General features: G+C 58.0%; 1 protein-coding gene across 1 annotated transcript; it reads left to right on the top strand.

The window, feature by feature from the left end:
• The first annotated feature begins 1,811 nt into the window (after nt 1-1,811).
• EFHD2 (EF-hand domain family member D2) lies at nt 1,812-18,559 on the top strand. Its single transcript, XM_082832545.1, has 4 exons — nt 1,812-2,161; nt 14,285-14,432; nt 15,632-15,766; nt 16,800-18,559. Exons 1-4 carry the CDS (start codon nt 1,854-1,856, stop codon nt 16,929-16,931), a joined length of 723 nt encoding a protein of 240 aa, XP_082688671.1. The 5' UTR covers nt 1,812-1,853; the 3' UTR covers nt 16,932-18,559.
• Nucleotides 18,560-18,800: the final 241 nt, after the last annotated feature.

Genomic DNA, 18,800 nt, shown 5'->3' with positions numbered 1-18,800 from the left:
CCTGTCCCTAGTCTTTTGCATTCAGTAAAAAAACAACTATTTTGCTTCTGTTGGGTCCTTGAAGGACACATATGGAAGATATAGAAACTTACCTTTTAAAAGTAGCTGTACCAAGTTGCCCAAGACCAACAGAAACTTAATTCCAAGCTTTAAAAAAACAAAATCGTGTCATTTAAGCTGAACATCTTTATTGGATACAGAAACAATCTCAAAAATAAGTTAATGTAAATTTCATATTTTCTTGAACCTGAAGGTTTTTTTCTCAATTTTATTATTTTTAAAATGCCTTTTAAATTAATTCAGCAATATTCTTAAACCGTGGAAAATCAAAAAATGTCAGTTGAGGGTTTGTTCTGTGCAAATCAGTCTGTAACAGCTTGCTGGTTTCACATTCTCAAGGGCTCTCTGCCTCCAGAGCACTGGTTTTTTAAGCCCTAAACCCATCTCTTCTCTGCACATTGATAGGTAGGAGCTGCTTCTGCAAAGGGGTCTTGAGCATCACCCTAACATTCTAGAGCGGCGGTCCCCAACCTTTTTGGCACCAGGGTCCGTTTTCATGGAAGACAATTTTTCCAAGGACGGGGGCGGGGTGGGGGGGAAGGTTTCGGGATGATTCAAGCGCATTACATTTATCGTGCACTTTATTTCTATCGTTATTACATCAGCTCCACCTCAGATCATCAGGCATTAGACCCCCGGGGGTTGGGGACCCCTGTTTTAGAGAATAAGCACAAAGCACAGTAGTGATTCTCAAACTCCCCTGGGTGCCTGCTAAAAATGCAGATTTCTGGGCCCCATTCCAGAGATCAGTTTTGTCGGTCTGGATTGGAGCCTGGGAACCTGAATTATTAACCAGCCCCACTCCTCCCCCGCAGTGGTTCCGCTGCTGGAGGTCCACAGCTTTGCAGTTTTAAGGTGACAGACCAGACCACAGAGAGAAATTCTCTCTGGTCCCTTCCTGACACCCCATCCCTTGAGCCTTTGAAGAGGACATCTCTTCTCTGGGGTCCCCACTGAAATGGCAATATCAAGATCTCCCTGTCAGTTCCCCTAAAATTAAGTCTCAGACGACCGCGTGGCCCAGCAGCTATTCTGCCAAGTCATTCATGTGATGTGCTGGCCCACAGGGAGAGGGCAAGGCTCTTCTCCCTCTCGCTCTCCCGCTATCTGCGAGGACCTCTCAGGGCTGAGGCCCAGGGCCATATCCCTCGCAGCTGCTGATCCATCCCTCTCCAAAAGATGCAGCAGCTCCACCTGCGGTTACGTCTAAAAGGGGGTTCCTGCTCACCGGGTACACCTTCTTCATTACCTCTGCAACCCTCATCGAAAGCGACAGTGTGTAACATTGAGTCGTCTCCATGGCAACCGACAGGGTGTCACACCGCCATGGGATTACGACTCCACGGCGTGGGGATTCCAGAGAAGGGGTTGGGGGCGGCGCCCCCCTGCGCCCCAGACCCACACCCAAACTGCAGGGAAGGACCCCCTCGTCCTTCCCGCCTCGGTCCCCGGCCCCCAGCCCGACCTCTCCCGTTCAGCCGGCACAGTGAGGAGGAGAGGGGGGATGGATTCTACGGGAGCCCCCCCCAACCTTACGGGGGAGGATGGTGGCGGGCCCAGCGCTCCCGGTACACTCTAGTCGTGGAGCTCAAGCCGGAGCCCGAGCCCGCGCGGGGCGGGCTGCGCAAGGCCGGGAGCCGGGGCGGGAGCGGGCGGGCCCAGCGAGGGGCGTAAGTCCCACCTTCGGGGGCGGTGCCTGGCGCTGGGGAGTGTCAGGAAGAGGAAGAGCGCGGCCAGAGGCGGCGCGGGCGCGCGACTAGCAGGGTCTGGGGGCGAGCGCCGCGCGGGCCACCATGGCCACGGACGAGCTGGCCAACAAGCTGAGCCGGCGGCTGCAGATGGAGGGCGAGGGCGGCGTCGAGGCCCCGGAGCAGCCCGGGCTGAACGGGGCGGCGGCGGCGGCGGCGGGGGCACCCGACGAGGCGGCCGAGGCGCTGGGCAGCGCGGACGAAGAGCTGAGCGCCAAGCTGCTGCGGCGCGCCGACCTCAACCAGGGCATCGGCGAGCCCCAGTCGCCCAGCCGCCGCATCTTCAACCCCTACACCGAGTTCAAGGAGTTCTCCAGGAAGCAGATCAAGGACATGGAGAAGATGTTCAAGCAGTGAGTGCCCGCCCGACACGGTTCCCCACCCACCCCGAGAGCCGGCCTCGGCTCCCGAGCCCCCGAACCCTGGACCCCGCGCCGTCCCGGGACCCATGCGGCCAGCCGAGCTTCCCGATCCCTGACACACCAGGGGCGGGGACCCCTGGCCCCTTCCAGATAATCACGAGGCTTCGGGACCTCCTCCCTACCACGCATATGGGTCTGGGGACCCGCGGCCCCTGGCACGCGACCCCTCCTCACCGTGACGCTGCCCCCATAACACCGCACGCGCGCACGCGGAGTGGGGGACCCCGCGGCTCCTTCTAGATAAGCACAGGGGTCTGGAGGGTCCGGTTCTCTGGCCTTGTTAGTGATGCTTCTCCACACGCGCGCACACCGAGATTGAGGACCCCGTGGTCCTCAATCTCAGCTACTTGAATTCCCAACCGCCCCCCCACCAAACGCGGGTCTAAAACACACACCCCACCCTCCAGCGCCTCAACAAATGTGACCATTCCTTTTACTGGGGTCCTTTCATTTACTCTGCTTATCTCAGATCCCTCTCAACGTGGGTGCTGGGCCGAGACCCCTCCCCCGCGTCCCCTCCACTTTTTCAGCATCTGCCAGCAAACTGTGTCAAAGACCCTTCGGCCCCTCCCACCTCTGCCCTCATCCACTCCGTTAGCCAGGACCCCAGCCCTTGACCCTCAGGTGATCTCCCCAGGAGGGACCGCTTCCTCCCTGCCCCTGACTCGGCAGGTATGTACACACACACACACACACACACCCGCAGCCACGTCCCTGCAGGGCCGAGTCCCCGCCTCCCTCCGCAGACCGTCCCTCCCTCCTCTTGCCCTCGTCACCCCGCTACACCCAGCAGCTTTGCAGTCACTGCCCCCTGTTTTCTGTCAGAAAGGCCCCATCTCTCCTTGCCTCCCTTCCTCCACCGCGTGCCCCCTTCCCTCCCCACACAGGGTCCCTGACACCCCACACCTTCCCATCTGACTTGGCTGGTAGCTCTCACCTCTACCTTTACTGCATCCTTAAATTCCATACCCCATGCCCTCAGCAGGTTGGACAGGTCCTTCCAGGCCTCTGGGCTTCCCCCTCCCCCAACAAAAAAAACTTTAAATCTCTGTGAAATGACTAGAGAGAAAGGCTTCCAGGTCCCCTTCCGGTCCATCACTGCGTTCACCCAGTTGGGATTGAGATGGTCAGCCACGCTGCCCCACCCCAGCAGTGAGGGGGGCCTGGGGCGGGGGTGAAGGTACTCAGCCCCCCTCCCTTTGGTATTCTTCCCTGCCCACCTCCTGTTGACCATCCCCCCTGCCCCTGGCTGGAGGGGAAAACAGCCCAGGGGTGTGATCTGGAGTAGATCTGGAAGTGGATCCAAAAGATAGAACCGTCCTGAGGCCAAGTCTCAGGTGAGGGAGTCAGGAGGTCTGGCAGCCCAAGGTCGAGAGGAAGGGGCGCTGACCCCACCTGGGCTGGGGCAGTGTGCTCGACCGCAAGCAGGAAGCCCGGGGTGGCGGGGGGAGGGTTTTGCAACCCCCCAGCTTGAGAAAGGCTCTTTCCCACTCCTCACTGCTTGCTGTGGCCCTGCTTCTGCATTTGGCCCCAATGCAGAAGAGGTTTTTGGTTCTCAGACCTGGATGGCTGGGAGCCCCATGTTTTTCCGAGGGTCAGCCTGGGGTGGAACTGAGTCCTTAACCCCACTCCAGGCCTCTGCATGGAGACCCCTGGGCCTTGAGGAGCCTGCTTCTTTGGCTCCAGGGTCTTGTCTGGGAGTTCTTCTCAAGTTTCTTCCTGATAAAAGACTGGCCCTATCAGGAGAGCAGGAGTTCCAGGATCGCAGCCTCAATAGAAGGCAGTCAGAACTTCCTTATAGACTCTGCCCCGCCCCCTGCCCCCCCACCCCCCCCACCCCCGCCGCCCTTGAAGTACGAGGGAGATTATTCAAATGCGGCCACCAGAAGTGCCACAGGACTAAGGAGCTTCTCCGTTCCTCCCAGCAGCCCCATGACATAGAACTGTCGTCACCACCATGGTGCAGTTGGACAGTCTGGGCACAGAGCGGTTAGGTAACTTGCCAAGAATACACAGCTCAAAAAATGATGGAGTCATAATCTAAACCCAGGTCTGTGACTCCAAAACCCATGTTCTTCCCTCCTGGGTTTCCCGTCACAGACGTCTGCCTCCACGTGGGGAAACACACCCCGCCAACACCTGCTTCCGTGTGCATGGCTGAGTTTCTCCCACGTGGACCCACCACCAGAGTCATTCTCTTAGGCTTCATCCCCTCTACGCCCGCCAAAAACAAGAAGGAGCTGTTTGGAGAACCCAGACACGCTGAATGAGCAGGGACCTGGGAGGCTGCAGCTTGGGTGGGAGGGGCGCGTGACTAGGGGAATGGTCGTGAAGCTGCATTTGCAGCGCGAGCTCACTTTTTACAGAGGCTGTTTGGCTGTTAGTTTGACGAGGGGTACTTTGTTGAAAATTGAGGGGAGCTGAACCCCTGGAAGCCCCCTCTTGGCACCACTACTGCCTGATGAGGTATTGGCAGGGATGAGGGGGGCAGGAGGGGGTCAGGGAGATTCTAGGGAAGGAAGTACTACCCGCCGGGGGCCCTGGCGTGGATGGAAGGCTGCACATTTTGTATTCAAGGAAACAAGGCTTCACTGTGCCAGCCGAGCCCAGCCCAGCCGAGTCCCGGCTGTGAACAGCCAACAGACGGGCTCTCATGGAAGACAAAACTCGCGTTCTGCTTCTGCTGTCCAAGAGGTGCTGCAGCCTCCTGGGTCCAAGCAGGGCCCAAGGATCACAGCCAGGGCTCTGCTGGGACACTTCCACCCTGATCTGCAGCTCCCATGGCAGAGGGGAGGGGAGCCTGGCCCCCCTGGGAAGCCATCCCCCAGAGCAGAGTGCAGGAGATGGGAGAGGGCAGAGGGAGCTGGGAGCTGGACTTGTCTTGGAGGCCAGGAGCTAGGAAGTGGGGCTTTGTCCTGGCTCTGCCACTCAGTTACCTAGTCTGCCTGCCCCCTCTGGGCCTCAGTCTTCCCATCTGTGAAAGGAGCATGATGTATCTGATGATTCCCAAAGGTGATTCACCAATGACTTCCTTATTTCTGAGTCGTCCGGAACCCTCCCGGATGGCAGAACTGCCTTCCAGGGTCTTCCAGTTCATCCATTCAGTGATCATCAGCAGATACTTCCTAAGGATGGAGATGGAGGGAGAAGAGAGGGGGCAGAGGGAAGATAGACGGGCTTTCCGTCATCACTGACCTCACGCTGCTGGTAGTTTCCATCTGGGAGAGACCTCCGGGGTTGTCACCAATGCTTCTCCCCCATTTTACAGAAGAGGAAACTGAGGCCCAGGAAGGTGTAGTGACATTCCTGGGGAGGTTTTCAGTGGCTGAACCAGAGCATCCTTATCTATACAGTGGGAAAAGTGGTCCCTGCTTCTCGAGGTGGGGCGGGGGGAGGTGATGCACGCAGAGCTCTGGCAAGGTGCCAGGCACCTGGAGGCACCTGGACTCTCAGTCCTTCCTCCTCTTACAGCCTCAGGCTGCACCCCTCACCTCTAATCCGACCCTCTGCCCTCCTCTGTCTGCCCATCCCTCCAGGGCTGCTCTGGAACCCTCCAGGCAAGGGGCAGCCACCTCTGGCCTGGCAACAGCCTGCGTGGGGCTCTGCGAGGTGATGTAAGCCGAGACCTGCCAGGGAGGAAGGCAGCCATGTAATTCTGAGCCTGCCGTGGAATCCGAGGAAGATGTCCTAGTTCCCTGCCCTGCCCAGCCTCGTCCCCAGCCACCTCATCTCATGACCCCTTGCGTCAGAGAAGAGGGGGGCTTCCCTCTCTCCTTCCCACTTTGCCTTCCCCTCCTCTCCACCTGCTACGCCTCCCTGGTGTCGCCCTAGGCTCCTGCAGCTCACAGCAGCACCACCGCCTCGTCCTTCCTGGAGGGCTGTCTGGTGCAGTGGTTAAGGGCAGGGCCTTTAGAGTCAGCCGCCCTGGGTTGGAATCCCAGCCTTGGGCCCTGGGGCAAGGCACGTAAACCCTTCTGAGCCCTGGTTCCTCACCCTGGAACAGGGAGAATAACAGAACCCACCTCACAAGGTTGTGACGAAGTGCCTGGCACAAAATAAGTACTTTCCAGGTTCCTGTCGCCACCATCCCCAGCCCTGGTGGTGGCGCCTAGCACGGAGATTCCTCCACAGAAGCCACTGGCTGACTCTACCTAACCCCATGGAGCTGCCCGGCCTGCCAGACTGGCAAGAACCCTCTTGCTTTGGGCTGGAGTGACGGGGACCCAGCATGAGAACCTTCTTTCCCTCCTGCTGAACTGACATTTTCATTGACGGCTACATATGGCTTTGATAAATATCAAAAATGGGAAACCGAATTCATGATCACTTAACTACATGGAAGGCAGGCGGCAGAAAAAAGGGCAGCGCAGACAGCAGCCCTGGGATGACACAAAACTAGGACTCCAGCGCCCGTCTGCCACCGCCCGGACGGGGTGCTCTGCTTCTCAGCGCCTGTTTCCCCTGGGGCTAAAGAACCTGCCGGTAAAGTCCTGAGGATTAAGTTTTAAAAAGTCCTAGGGAATTCCCTGGAGGTCCAGTGGTTAGGACACCGCCCTTTCACTGCCAAGGGCCCACGTTCAATCCCCGGTCAGGGAACCGACAAGCCTGACTGTGCGGCCAAAAAAAAAAAAAGTCCTGAGCCTTTGTGAAGAGCCCACCATTGTGTCTGGTCTGTGGGCTATTAAAAACATAGACGATGATTTTGAAAAGCTTAAAGTCCATTCCTTTGATCATATTTTATTAAGTTTCTGTGTGCAAGGTCCAGAGAATTAAGGGAAAAATAGAGTTCCTGCCCTCAAGAAGCTTAAAGTCTCACGGAGAGCAGTGGCATAGAGGGGTGGGTCTTTGGGGGGATAGAGAGGATGGGCCCACCGGGCTGGAAACGGCAGGTTCCATTTCTTTATTTCTATGACGAGGACTGAAGTTCTCCTGAGGGATGCCGTGCCGCCGGCCCTCCACAGCCAGCCCCCTGCCGCCACACCCTCTCCTTGTTAAATGGAGCTGCCAGGCCCAGTTGAGCCTGGTGTGTTACTTCAGGAACTGAACTTCAACCTCACACCAGCCCAGGGAGGTGGGTGCTGTCATTATCCCCACTTGCCAGATGAGGAAAGCAAGGCTCAAGGTTATAATAAGTGGCAGGGCCAGGATTAGAACCAGGTCTGCCTACTGGGAGCTCCCGAGGCCAAGTGAGGGCTGTGTTTATGGGAAAGGAGGAGTCCCAGAACCTAGGCGGGGGGTGAGGGGGTGAGGGGGGGAGTCCTCTGGGGGTTCAGAGGTTGGGTCCTTCCCCCTGCAGCAGCCAGGAGCTTGCCTTTCTGGGGAGAAGCCCCACACCCCTTGGGAGGGAGGATTTCCTGGCCTCAGGCCTGTCCTCTGCTCTCCTACTTCCCTTCTGATTCTGAGTCACCTCTCCTTTCCGTCCCCCCAGGGACTTTCGGTTCCCTTTTGGTTTGCACCTTCCTGCCTTCTCTCCTCTGTGCCTCTGGGTTCAGGGCCTGGCTTCGGCTATAGGAGACCCAGCCCTGCTGCCTGGGGCCCTTTCTGCAGGGCCAGCCCAGCCAGGAGCAGAGTCGCCCTGTGGCCTCAGCAGGGACAGTCCCCACATCCTCCATCAGCCGAGTTCCCTCTGACTGCCCAGCAGCCTGCTCCTCGGCAGACTTCTGCTTTTCAAGGTCTCTAGAGAAGCGAGGGTTCCGGGCCAGAAAGGTGCAGCCTGACGGATCCGGGCCCAGGGACGCCTGAGCTGTGTGCAGACAGAGGGCCGCTGTGGCGTCTCCATTGCAGGCACTTTGCCTCTTGTTTAATCCTGTCTCGGCATCCTGGAAGATGATCGTCACCCCTTTCATAGATAAGAAGACCGGGTCTCAGAGAGGATTCCATGACTTGAGGAGTGGAGACAGGATTTGAACGAGGGTCCTTCTGACTCCCACGTCCCTTTCTCCCATGGGACCTGAAGAGAGCAGCGTCAGTGTCCGCCGGGAGCTTGTTAGAAAGCTCAGAGGCTCAGGCTCCACCCCAGGCCTACTGGGTCAGAATCTGCTCCCCCCCGCCCCCGGCCCCGGTACGCGGGCCTCTCACTGTCGTGGCCTCTCCCGTTGCGGAGCACAGGCTCCGGATGCGCAGGCTCAGCGGCCATGGCTCACGGGTCCAGCCGCTCCGCGGCATGTGGGATCTTCCCGGACTGGGGCACGAGCCCGTGTCCCCTGCATCGGCAGGCGGACTCTCAACCACTGCGCCACCAGGGAAGCCCAGAATCTGCATTTTAACAAGGCTCACCGGGTGTGCGCATTAAGGTTTAAGAAGCACTGGGCCACCGTAGCTGTCTCCCTGCCACGTTACTTAGTCTGGGCAGTGAGGGGAAAACAAGAGGAAAGATTAAGTTAAATAGTAAACACTGGGTTATATTAGACATTCAGTAAATGTTCTTTGCAATCACTTTTATAATAATTATTATTATTAGGGGCAGGCAGGGAAGGAGGCGGCACAGGGGAGAGCCCGGGGTGGGGGGAGACCCACTGCTGAAACTACATGTGGAGGGAGCTGCCCTCCCAGGGTGGGCTCAGCATTAGGTGCTCGAACTTGAGGTTAGGACGCCCCCAAGTCCTGACAGCGCCCAGCAATTGCCATCAGCCTTGGGGGCCCCCACTCGATCCTTGGACTTATCGGAAAGCCGTGGAGGAGGCATGAGCACCCCCCAGCCACACACTCACCCGTATGCACTCACACACCCTCTCCTTGGCTGACACAGGGCAACAGATCAAGTGTCAGAGTCCGCAGATAGGACTGGAGGAAGTGGTGAGAGGCTGGGCTTTCCCCCCATGAGTCAGGCAGTCTGGGGGTGGGAGAGTGCAGGAACGGATGGGCACTGCCGGCCGTCATCACCGAGCCTGTGGGCGTCCACCTGCACGGGGAGGCGGGCCAAGCCAACCTGCCTGTAACAGCTAGCAAGGCCAAAATGTCCCTGTTGTCCAGAACTTTCCTGCCCCGAGCAACCTGCCTTCCCATTTTGCAGGTCAAAGAGTAGAGGCCTAGGAGCCTCTGGGGCCTCCCCAGATAGGATGGAGGAAGACTGGGTCTGTGAATGCTGAGAACAAAGCCAGGTGGGCCTGGGGGCTCAGTGGTCCATAAACACCACTCTCTCCAGCTGTCTGTCCTCCTTGGGACCCTCATGGGCAGAGGGGCCATGAGCAAAGGCCTGGGATGGGAACTAGAAGGGAGAGAATTGGGGTCCCCTATGCTCCCAGATCAGCTGTTCCCACCATCCCCTTGTGCAGCAGCTGTGATGACTCCTCACTCTGCTCTCAGACTGTACAGCACAGCTGGTGGGTGGGGAGGGTCGTGTGTGAGGAGAAAGTTTCTAATAGTTCCAGAGCCAGAATGTGCTGCTTTAGGTAAGTGGTGAGCTTCCCGTCCTTAGAGGCATTCAAGATGCCAAGCAGGAAAACTGCACTGTGTATCTGACCCTCATGAATGGCTAAATGAGGTGGCCTCCAGTATCCTTCCCAGCTTGAGTTTCTTTGGTGCAGGGTCTGTAGGCATCAAGACGCAGCATAGTAGTTAAAAGCACATGTTTTTCATCAGGTCAGGGTTCTGATCCCAGGTGTGCCCTCGTCAGCTATGGTCTTGGCCAAGTCACTTTCTCCCTGAGCCTCAGTCTCCTCGTCTGTAGTATGGGGATATTTATGCCTGCTTCATGGAGTTCCTGTGAGGATCTGATACGAAACACTTGGCACAGTGCCTGGCACATAGTAAGTGCCCAGCCAAGAGCAGCCACTAATGATAATATTGTTATGAAATGAGGGCAAGCCCTGCACGCTGTAGGAGCCGGCCACTGCTCTCACCCCCGTATCTCCGGGTTATCAGAACCGGGGGAGGAGGAGCCATCAGCCGGATGGGACCTGCCGCCCAAAGGGGCAAAGTCTGCCTGGGTGGTGGCCACTGCTCCACGTGCAAGGGCAGATGGGAGGGGATTTCGTCACCAGCATCCGGGGCGGCAGCTGCTGAGCCCTCCCCGTGGAGAACTATTCAGGGGGAGGCTCAGAGGGGTGGTGGTTAGGCATGTGGGCACAGCACCAGGTGCAGCCGCCTCCCTCCAGTGCTGGAGAAAAGTGCTCAGCTCCCAGCCCAGGAGCTTTGTTGTCAGTCCTGCCATATGGAACTGGCCCTCCCAGGCAGGGCCCAAGCCTCTCCTCTCAGCCCAGTCTCCCCCAGCCCTGCAGGCTTGAGAATCTGGGGCCCTCCATGGGACCACCTTCCCAAGAAGAAAGCAGGCAGGCAGGGAGGAAAGCTTACAACTTTGGGAATCTTGCTTTTCTCCAGCTGTGTGACCCTGGGCTGCTTGCTACCCACTCTGGGCCCCAAGTTCCCTACATGACATGAAGGGGGTAGACCAGGCATCCCGGCGGATCTTGGGTACGGACTCTTTTCCTGGATCCTCTGAGCTACCTGCAGCCTCAGCTGCGGCTCAGGGAGAGGGCTGAGGGAAGAGAGGCTCTCCCCAGTCAGGGATAGATGCCTGTTTCCAAGCATCTTAGAACACCATTCTCTCCTGGGTTGCCAGTCGTCCTCCTGCTGGTGGCACAGAGGCAGTCTCCCCCTTTGTCACTTCCCTCCCTGTCAGAGGAAGAACAAGAGAGTAATCCAGGACCAAGGCTTCTCTCTCTCTCTGCCCAGGCTGTCTCTTCACCTCCCCAAGTGGCGGGGTCCTTGAATCAGGCCTAATGGGGGTGGGGGAGGGAAGTAGTGGGACCTTCAGAGAAGATGCTGGAGGGACCTCTGGGTCATCGTGTCCACCCGCTGCCTCCAGGCCAGTCTACAACAAGCATTTCCTCCCCGCCATGCACCATCAGGACTGGTGCCTGAGGGAGAAATTGTATTTTTTACCATTATTATTCTCACTATCAACACCATTTTTATATTATATGTGCAAAGTACTTAACTAGTATCTGGCACATAAAAAGTTCTCAATAGCCCCTATTCTAAAGAAATTGCAGGGTTTAAGCACATACTGTGTACTAGGCATTTTACATCCACAATCTCCTTTATCTCAAATCCCAGAGGTAGATGTTACCGATAATAATAATTTAGCAGTAGTAGTACTGTAGTTAGCGTGTAACGATTAAGTACTTATTGTGGGCCAGCCTCTGTGCTAAGAATCTGCGTGGATCATCTCTTAACTCTTGCCGCAAGCCTGGGATGGGTCTGATCTCCATGATGTCAATGGTTCATAGGGTCATGTGACTTGAGCAGCGTCACCTAGCCAGCAGGGGGCAGAGCTGGGGTTTGGACTCAGGTTAGTCTCAGCAGAGCTGCTGTGAGCCCAAACCTCCAGGGTTTACCCAGGAACCTGGCTGATCCAATGACCCAGAGCCCACCCACGTCACAGCTCAGGGCACGTGGTAGATGTCCACTCCCCCGGGGGCCTTGTGGGAACAACCCCCTCCAGTGTGGCCAGCCCCTGCATTGTCCCCCCGGGGGCAGGAGCCCGGAAGCAGTCATTGATTGATGCTTGATTGACACAGGCAGCGGTTCACGCAGCGGTTTGAGCTGCAGCCCAGCCAGGCCTGGGAGCTGCCAGAGACCGAGATCCAGAGCCCAAGTTTCTGTCCAAGTTTGGACACTTTATCTGCACTTCCTCTGAAACTGAGCCACCGCTGGCTGCAGGAGTAACCCTTGAGCAGTAAATAAAGCTGAGGTTCAAGGGAGGCAGGTGGGGCGGTAGAGAGAGTAGAGTGTGGGCATCACAGGGAGGGGCGTCTGAACCCTTGGCCAGTGCCCAAACCTCTCCAGCCCCTGTCCCGTAATCAGTCACATGGGGACATAACTCTGACCCCCCAGGATTGCTGAGCGCAGAGAAAAATGCCTGGCACATAGTAGGAGCTTCATAAAAGTAACAAAGTCTCGTGATAGTGCTGGTAGCTGCAGTTTCTGGAGCCAGCGCTGTGTGAAGTGCTTGTCACGTGTGAACGTACCCAGTCCTCGCAGTGACCTTACGGAAGAGTCACCATCATACCGGGGGTTCTCTGCCTTGTCTCCTGGAGCCCAAGCAGTCTGCTCCAGCCCTGACATGTCATCACTGGAGCCCGAGTTCAGAAAGAGGCAGGGGCTTTGTCTTCCACAGGGACGCTGAGGAGGGGCATCCATGTGACTTGCCCCGGGAAAGACTGACTCCCTCACCTGGCCAGGCTCCAGGGCTGCTCCAGTACCGGTCACTAAGGCTCATGCAGCAGCCACCCAGCCCCTTACCACTGGCAAACAGGCTCCAAAGATGGAAGGAGGCGGGGCTCCACGTGTCCCGCACAGGGCCCCTCCAGCTCTAAGCGGAGCCTGGACCACGGGATCGTTGGCCTCCCTGACCCTCCCGAGTCCCACAACCCTCCACCACATCCTCTCGCATCTGCTTCCGCCTCGGCTGTGGCCACTGCTCTCACCCCGGACCCTTTCACCCCGTGGTGGGGAAAAAGGCCTCAGGACCCTGTGTTCCCTGCAGGGTTCCCAGAGACCTATCTTCCTGTGCTGCATTACTTCCAACCACTGACTCACTTGCTCGTGAACTATTTTTACCCCTTGCACAAATGCTCTGCTCAGCGCTCCAGGCAGATGTCTCTGTCCTGCTGGCAACCCCAGGACATGAGTGGGGGGGGGGGCGGTGGGGCCCAGCAAATGTGCAGGTTTATGAGCCCTACTGACATGGGGTAGAAGCCCAGCCCCTTCCTTCACTGCTGTGTGACCTTGGGCAGGCCACTTAACCTCTCTGAGCTTCCATTATAAAAGAAGGTTATTATGAAGATTAAGTAAAATAAAGTATGGAAATTTCCCAGCACAAAGATAGATTTCAAAAAGTGGTTGCTGTCAGATGTCCCTAGTCATGTGAAGCTTATGTGTAATTAGAGATGGGTGAAGGGAATTGGGAAGCCCTGTAGAGGCCACAGGAATGAGATGTGTGTTTGTGTAGGAACTCCAAGTCTCCAGGAAGTTTCTGGAACTCAGCCCCTGTATGTCATATTGCTGTCACCAGCGCTGCCACCCAGCCATCTTGAGGCCCCGGGGACCGCACAAGCTTCTTTAGGCTCAGAAGGCCCATGTGACCAGCGCTGAGATGACTCTCCCCAGCGCACCAGGAGACAGGCAGGGCGGTTGCTTGGTTCGCCTTCTGATAAGAGGCCTGGCTGGGTGGCGGGAGCAGCACCCACATCTGCCATGCTGTGTGCTCCCGGCACAGGCAGCACCTCCCCAGCCAGGGCACGGGCCTGGAGCCCAGCTCTGACCCAAGCTCTTACCACAAGGAAGCCAGTCGAGCGAGACGTTTAGACTCTGCCCCTCACCCTGTCCCTCTCCCTGCCAGGCTGTTGTGGTAGAAAAAAGAGACCTGAAATGTGCAGGACAGAGGCACGGTCATCACGTAATCACTGTTCCAGGCCTTTCCAGCCACCCAGCTGGATCCCTGCCGCTCACTGCAGGCACCCTGCACAACTTGTTCCCAGAACACACCCCAGGCCACCTTCCAGAAAACTAGCAGTGGCCCCTCCCTCCTGTGACCTCTGGCCCTACCCTGAGACATGTGGTACCTTCTGCTTCCTCCTGGGTGGGAACAGGGAGAGGGGGAGAGATGGAGCCAAGATGTCCCTCGAGTGCCTGTGGAGGTACCTGGAGATGCTCAGTGAGTTCTAACTTCAGGGCCTCCCGTCACAATCCTCACCCCCATGGTATTGTAAATTCTCCCTCCCTGCTTGTTCACATCTCATTCAGTAGAGAGGGGCTGTGGTTTCCGCTGCCTTGTGTAGCAGGTAAATTTGGCCAAAAGTTAGCACTGTTCAACATGTAGGAGGCTGCCAGGTCACGTGGTGAGCTCCCCATCATCAGAGGTAACCAAGCAGTAGCTGGGCCTCAAATTGGGAGTTCACCTGGGCTGAGGTCCTCTCCAGCTGTGATAAGATGACGTGTTGGTGGGAGGCACCTTTTGAGCCCCCAGGCTCCTTGTACTCTGGCTTATGACCACTCTGGTCAGGTATGAGGTGGCAGGATGTCCTTAGGCCTCTCTCTTTGCGCTCACAGGTACGATGCCGGCCGGGATGGCTTCATCGACCTGATGGAGCTAAAGCTCATGATGGAGAAACTTGGAGCCCCCCAGACCCACCTGGGCCTGAAAAACATGATCAAGGAGGTGGATGAGGACTTTGACAGCAAGCTCAGCTTCCGAGAGGTGAGCCCCACTCCCCGTGGGGGGCAACACCGGGGGGTGGGGAGAAACTAACCCCTCTTTGTCATTGAGCGACTTTGTCCGTGAACGGCCACTGTCGAGTGGCTGATGGTTGGCTGAGTGAGGTGTCAGCGGATCCTAGAGCAGGTACCTGGGGAGATTCTGAGATGCCTAAGTGAGACAGAGGCACGTGCGTTCCTTCATGCAGTGAGCACTGCTGGAGTGACTTCTGTATACCTGACCCCGTGTGGGCTGTGGCAGTACAGAGAAAGGCCCTGTGCTCCGGGGGTCCTGGCGTGTAGAGGAGGAGATGCTCAGAGAGGAAATAACAGGATGCTGTGCTTCAGGAGAAGAGGGGACAGATGGGGGAGGGACATGCACTGCAGGTCCGAGAGGAGCCAGGCGCTGAGCTGGGTGACCTCACACTCCGAATCTCACTCAGGCCTCACTCTGAGACAGGAGCCACGAACGAGCCTGTTTGCTGGAGGAGGAAGCAGAGGCTCAAGGCCAGAGAGCAAGGGCACTGGTCCCCGGGCAGCATAGGGTTAAAGGCCAGAGGCGGCCTCTGGAGAGTCAAGGCTCAGGCTGGGCCTCGGAGAACTGGCAGGAAGCACAGAAGAGGCGGGGCGAGAGGAGGGGGAGGGGGGCGCCTGGGGGAGCCGAGTCCAGGGAGGAAGGTGCGAGCAGCACACGGTGATGGTTTGGAGTCCGGACCCGGGTTCAAATCTTGCCTCCATCGCTTTCTGGTGCTGAGATTGGGGCAGGTTTTTTCTTGCCCCTGAGCCTTCCTCGCTCTGTAAAATGGGCAGAGCCATGTACCTTTAGGACTCAGTAAATGGAAGTTAGAGCGGATTGGTTTGGGGAACAGGGGAAACAAAGGTAAGAGGTAGGTTGAGGCTTTTAACGGGAGCTGAGCATGGGCAGAGCAGCCTGCAGTAGCCCCAGTCCTGGGGGTGGGGGGCAGGAGACAGGTCACCTAGCCTCCCATCGTACAGATGGGCAAACCAAGGCCCAGAGAGGGAGGGACGCGACAGCCTGTGCAGGACACAGAGCATGGAGGACGGAGAGCCCGGACCTCCAGCTCCCAGGCCTGTGAGTACCTCCTTTCCGGGGAGGCCTGCAACTGGCCCCGGGTGTGGGCAGGCTCTGGCCCCTTTCCCTCTCTCCCTGACAGCATCAATGTTCTGTTCTCCCTGCTGCAGTTCCTCCTGATTTTCCGCAAGGCAGCGGCTGGGGAGCTGCAGGAGGACAGCGGGCTGCACGTGCTGGCCCGCCTCTCCGAGATCGATGTGTCCACCGAGGGCGTCAAGGGGGCCAAGAGCTTCTTTGAGGCTAAGGTAAGGAATATGGAAGGAGGTGTGGAACCCAGGCTAGGGTTGCCCTGACCCCCACGTGAGGACAGGTGTGGCCGGGGTACTCCGGGGCCCTGAGTTAGCTCAAGGGTCAGCACGTCCCCTTCCTGTCCCTGCTGAGACCGCAGACAGGAGGTGGGGAGCTGACGCCCCTCCTGGGTCGGTCAGGACCCACGGCGCTCCTGGCTTCTGTCCCCTCCCGTCCAGCCTGTGATCCTTTCCAGCTTCTCTTTCTCTCCCTGCCCCAGAGGTGGGTAAGGGAGGGGTGTGTACTCTTGAAGAGGTGACAGGGGCCCCTTTGAGCTGCCCCAGCCCTGTACCCGGAGCCACTACCCGCAAAGGACTGGGCCTTAAAGAGTGGGCCCGGGAGACAGGAAGCAGGCCCAGAAACACAGCACTGGCTCCCGGGGCTTCTGGGAGACACTAGCCCCGCCAGCCCCAGCCGGGAGGGAGTATGATGGGCCCCAGAGGCCACCGCCGTGCACAGTACCCTCCCCTTTCAGCACACGCTCAGATGCAGGGGACAAGTATGGTTCCTGGATCCTGCCCTCCCCGGGCCCCGGGGCCCCTGCCTGTTCTTGCTTCTCCCCCTCCCCATGTTAGCTAAGAACATTCCTTCTGAAGGCCTCCTCCCACCTCCCTCTGGGCTTCTAGGGTTGATGGGATGTTTCCGGGTTCATCAGTGAACCCAGTGCATCTGGGCTTCCCAGGACAGGGCACAGGGTAAGAATAGCAGCTTCGGAAGCTCACATTTCTAGGACCCGTGCTCTGCAGCAGCTACTGAATATGTCTTCTCTCTTTCAATCCTCCCAACGTATCCATGAGGTCGGAGTTACTGAGCACCAGGCTGTAAGTGGAAGCAGTGAGGCTCAGAGAGGTGACTGAAGTACCTGGCCCAGGACCAGGCTAGTGGGAGGCAGAGCTGTGTGTACATAGGGGAGGGGGACAGCGGAACCAGAAGAGACCCCGGAGAGAGCCCCTCCGGCCCTGAGCCACTTCCCCCCCGACCCCACCCCAGGTCCAGGCCATGAACGTGTCCAGCCGCTTCGAGGAGGAGATCAAGGCAGAGCAGGAGGAGAGGAAGAAGCAGGCGGAGGAGATGAAGCAGCGGAAGGCCGCCTTCAAGGAGCTGCAGTCCACCTTCAAGTAGCGAGGCTGCGCCGCACCGCCTGGCCCCGGCCCCGGCGCCCAGTCCCGCGGGCGAGGGTGTCGAGGGCCGGCAGACCGCAGGCCAAGCCTGATCCTCGGCTCTGTCTGAAGGGACCATGCTAAAAAGCTACACGTGTCTGTGAACAAGCCGGCTGAGGGGTCTCCCAGAGCGGTCCGGCCCCTCCCCGCTCCCTTCCGCTGTCCCTGAGGCCCTGAAACCAGCCGCCTCCCCGGCCTGGCCCAGCCCTCCCTGGCCAGTCCTGCACCTCTCGCCTCCGGGCCGCCCACTGCCTGCTGCAGCCACTCCTGCTTCTGGCTCTAGGGCGCTCCCTGCCGGTGGGCTGCCTGCACACACACTCCTCCCTGTGCCTCTCCCTTTCCACCTCCTCCTCTACCCCCGCAGAGACCACCTGCCCTTAACCCACAGGCTGCACTGCTCCTGGGGCCCTCGAGCGCCCCCCGCTTGACTGGGGGAGCGACAGGTGGCAAGGATCGTGACCGGCCCCATAGAGCTGATGGGTGGCACCCGGGCTCCCCATCACCAGCACCTGTTCCTCTGGCCCTGCCTCCTCTCTCTGCTGGAATCAAGGCTTCTATCTTGGCGAAGGGACCCAGGCCCCTGGCACCCCATGCTGGCAAGGAGACCCCAGCTCTCTGGGGCCCAGCCAGGCAGGGTGAGGGGGCAGCTGTGCCAATCTACCTCAAGGGCCCACACTCTGCCGGCCATGCCACGGATTGTGGGCAGGGAAGGCTCTGAGGGCAGAAACACCAGTCCCTGGTCCCCTCCACCCCCCCCCCCCCGCTTTCCCTGGCCCTGAACAGCCTGAGGGTCTCTGGAGAGAAGAGGGTGGGGAGGAGGGATTGGCCCCTTCATAGGGAAGGAAACCAGCACGTCTCCATTCTCCAGGAGGCGTCCAAGAAGTGCTTTAAGTGGGACCAGGTTGTGGGGAGCAGGGGGCCTGGCTCGGCTCTTTCATGCCATCCTTCCCCAAGTGACGTTCACCGCCTTGTCACCAGCAACGGGACATGTCCTGTCACACCCACCCCCTGAGGGAGCATGGGGACCCCAGCCCTCCCCGTGCCCATCCCCAGATGGGCCGTGGCCAAGCCTGTGCCACCGGCCCGGCCCTACGCGGCTCCCGATGTGCTCGCTCACGTGTGTGCGTGTCTGTGTGTACGTGCGTCTGTGTCCATTGCTGTGTCGTGAAGCTGTGCCCGTCCTCCAGTCCAAACAAACGCATGGCCACTGAGGCCACAGTTATGCAACTTTCAATGTGTGTTGTGACAGCGTCACTGCTTTTTAAACTCGGTAACTCTTTATTTTAGTAAAATGCCCCAAGAGTCCACAAAACTCCTGTTGGACTTGCAGAGTTGGACTTGCAGAGGTTTTATTTTTTTGGCCTTAGAATCTGCAGGAATTAGGAGGTACTGACCCCAGTGCAGCAGCCTTGGCCCTGGATTGCGTTTGCCTTAGCGGATATGTTTATACAGATGAATATAAAAAGGTCTTTTTCTTTTGGCGTATTGCTATTTTTTTCTCTCTTCCCTTCTCACCAAAAAAGAAAAAGAAAAAAAAAAAGGCTACTTCTTCATTCGGTGGTACGATTATTTTTTTTAACTAAAATAAGATAAAATTCTATATTCTTATGTGTGTGTGGTTCTTGTTGGGGTGGGAGAGGGGAGGGGCTGGGAAAGGAGCGGACAGGATGAGGTCACCTGGGTGCTGGGGCAGCACTGGCTCAGGTGGCTCCCATGTCATTTCAGAAGCAGGGAGAAGAGGGACTCTTCCTAATGGGAGGTTGAGTTTGATGCTCACCTGCTGTCACCAGGGGCTAGTCTAAGCTCTTTATATATAACAGCTCATTTCATC

This window comes from Leucopleurus acutus (assembly GCF_964270905.1).
Source record: "Leucopleurus acutus genome assembly, chromosome: 2".
In the NCBI taxonomy this organism is placed as follows: Eukaryota; Metazoa; Chordata; class Mammalia; order Artiodactyla; family Delphinidae; genus Leucopleurus; species Leucopleurus acutus.
This window is presented reverse-complemented; position numbering and strand designations above follow the sequence as displayed.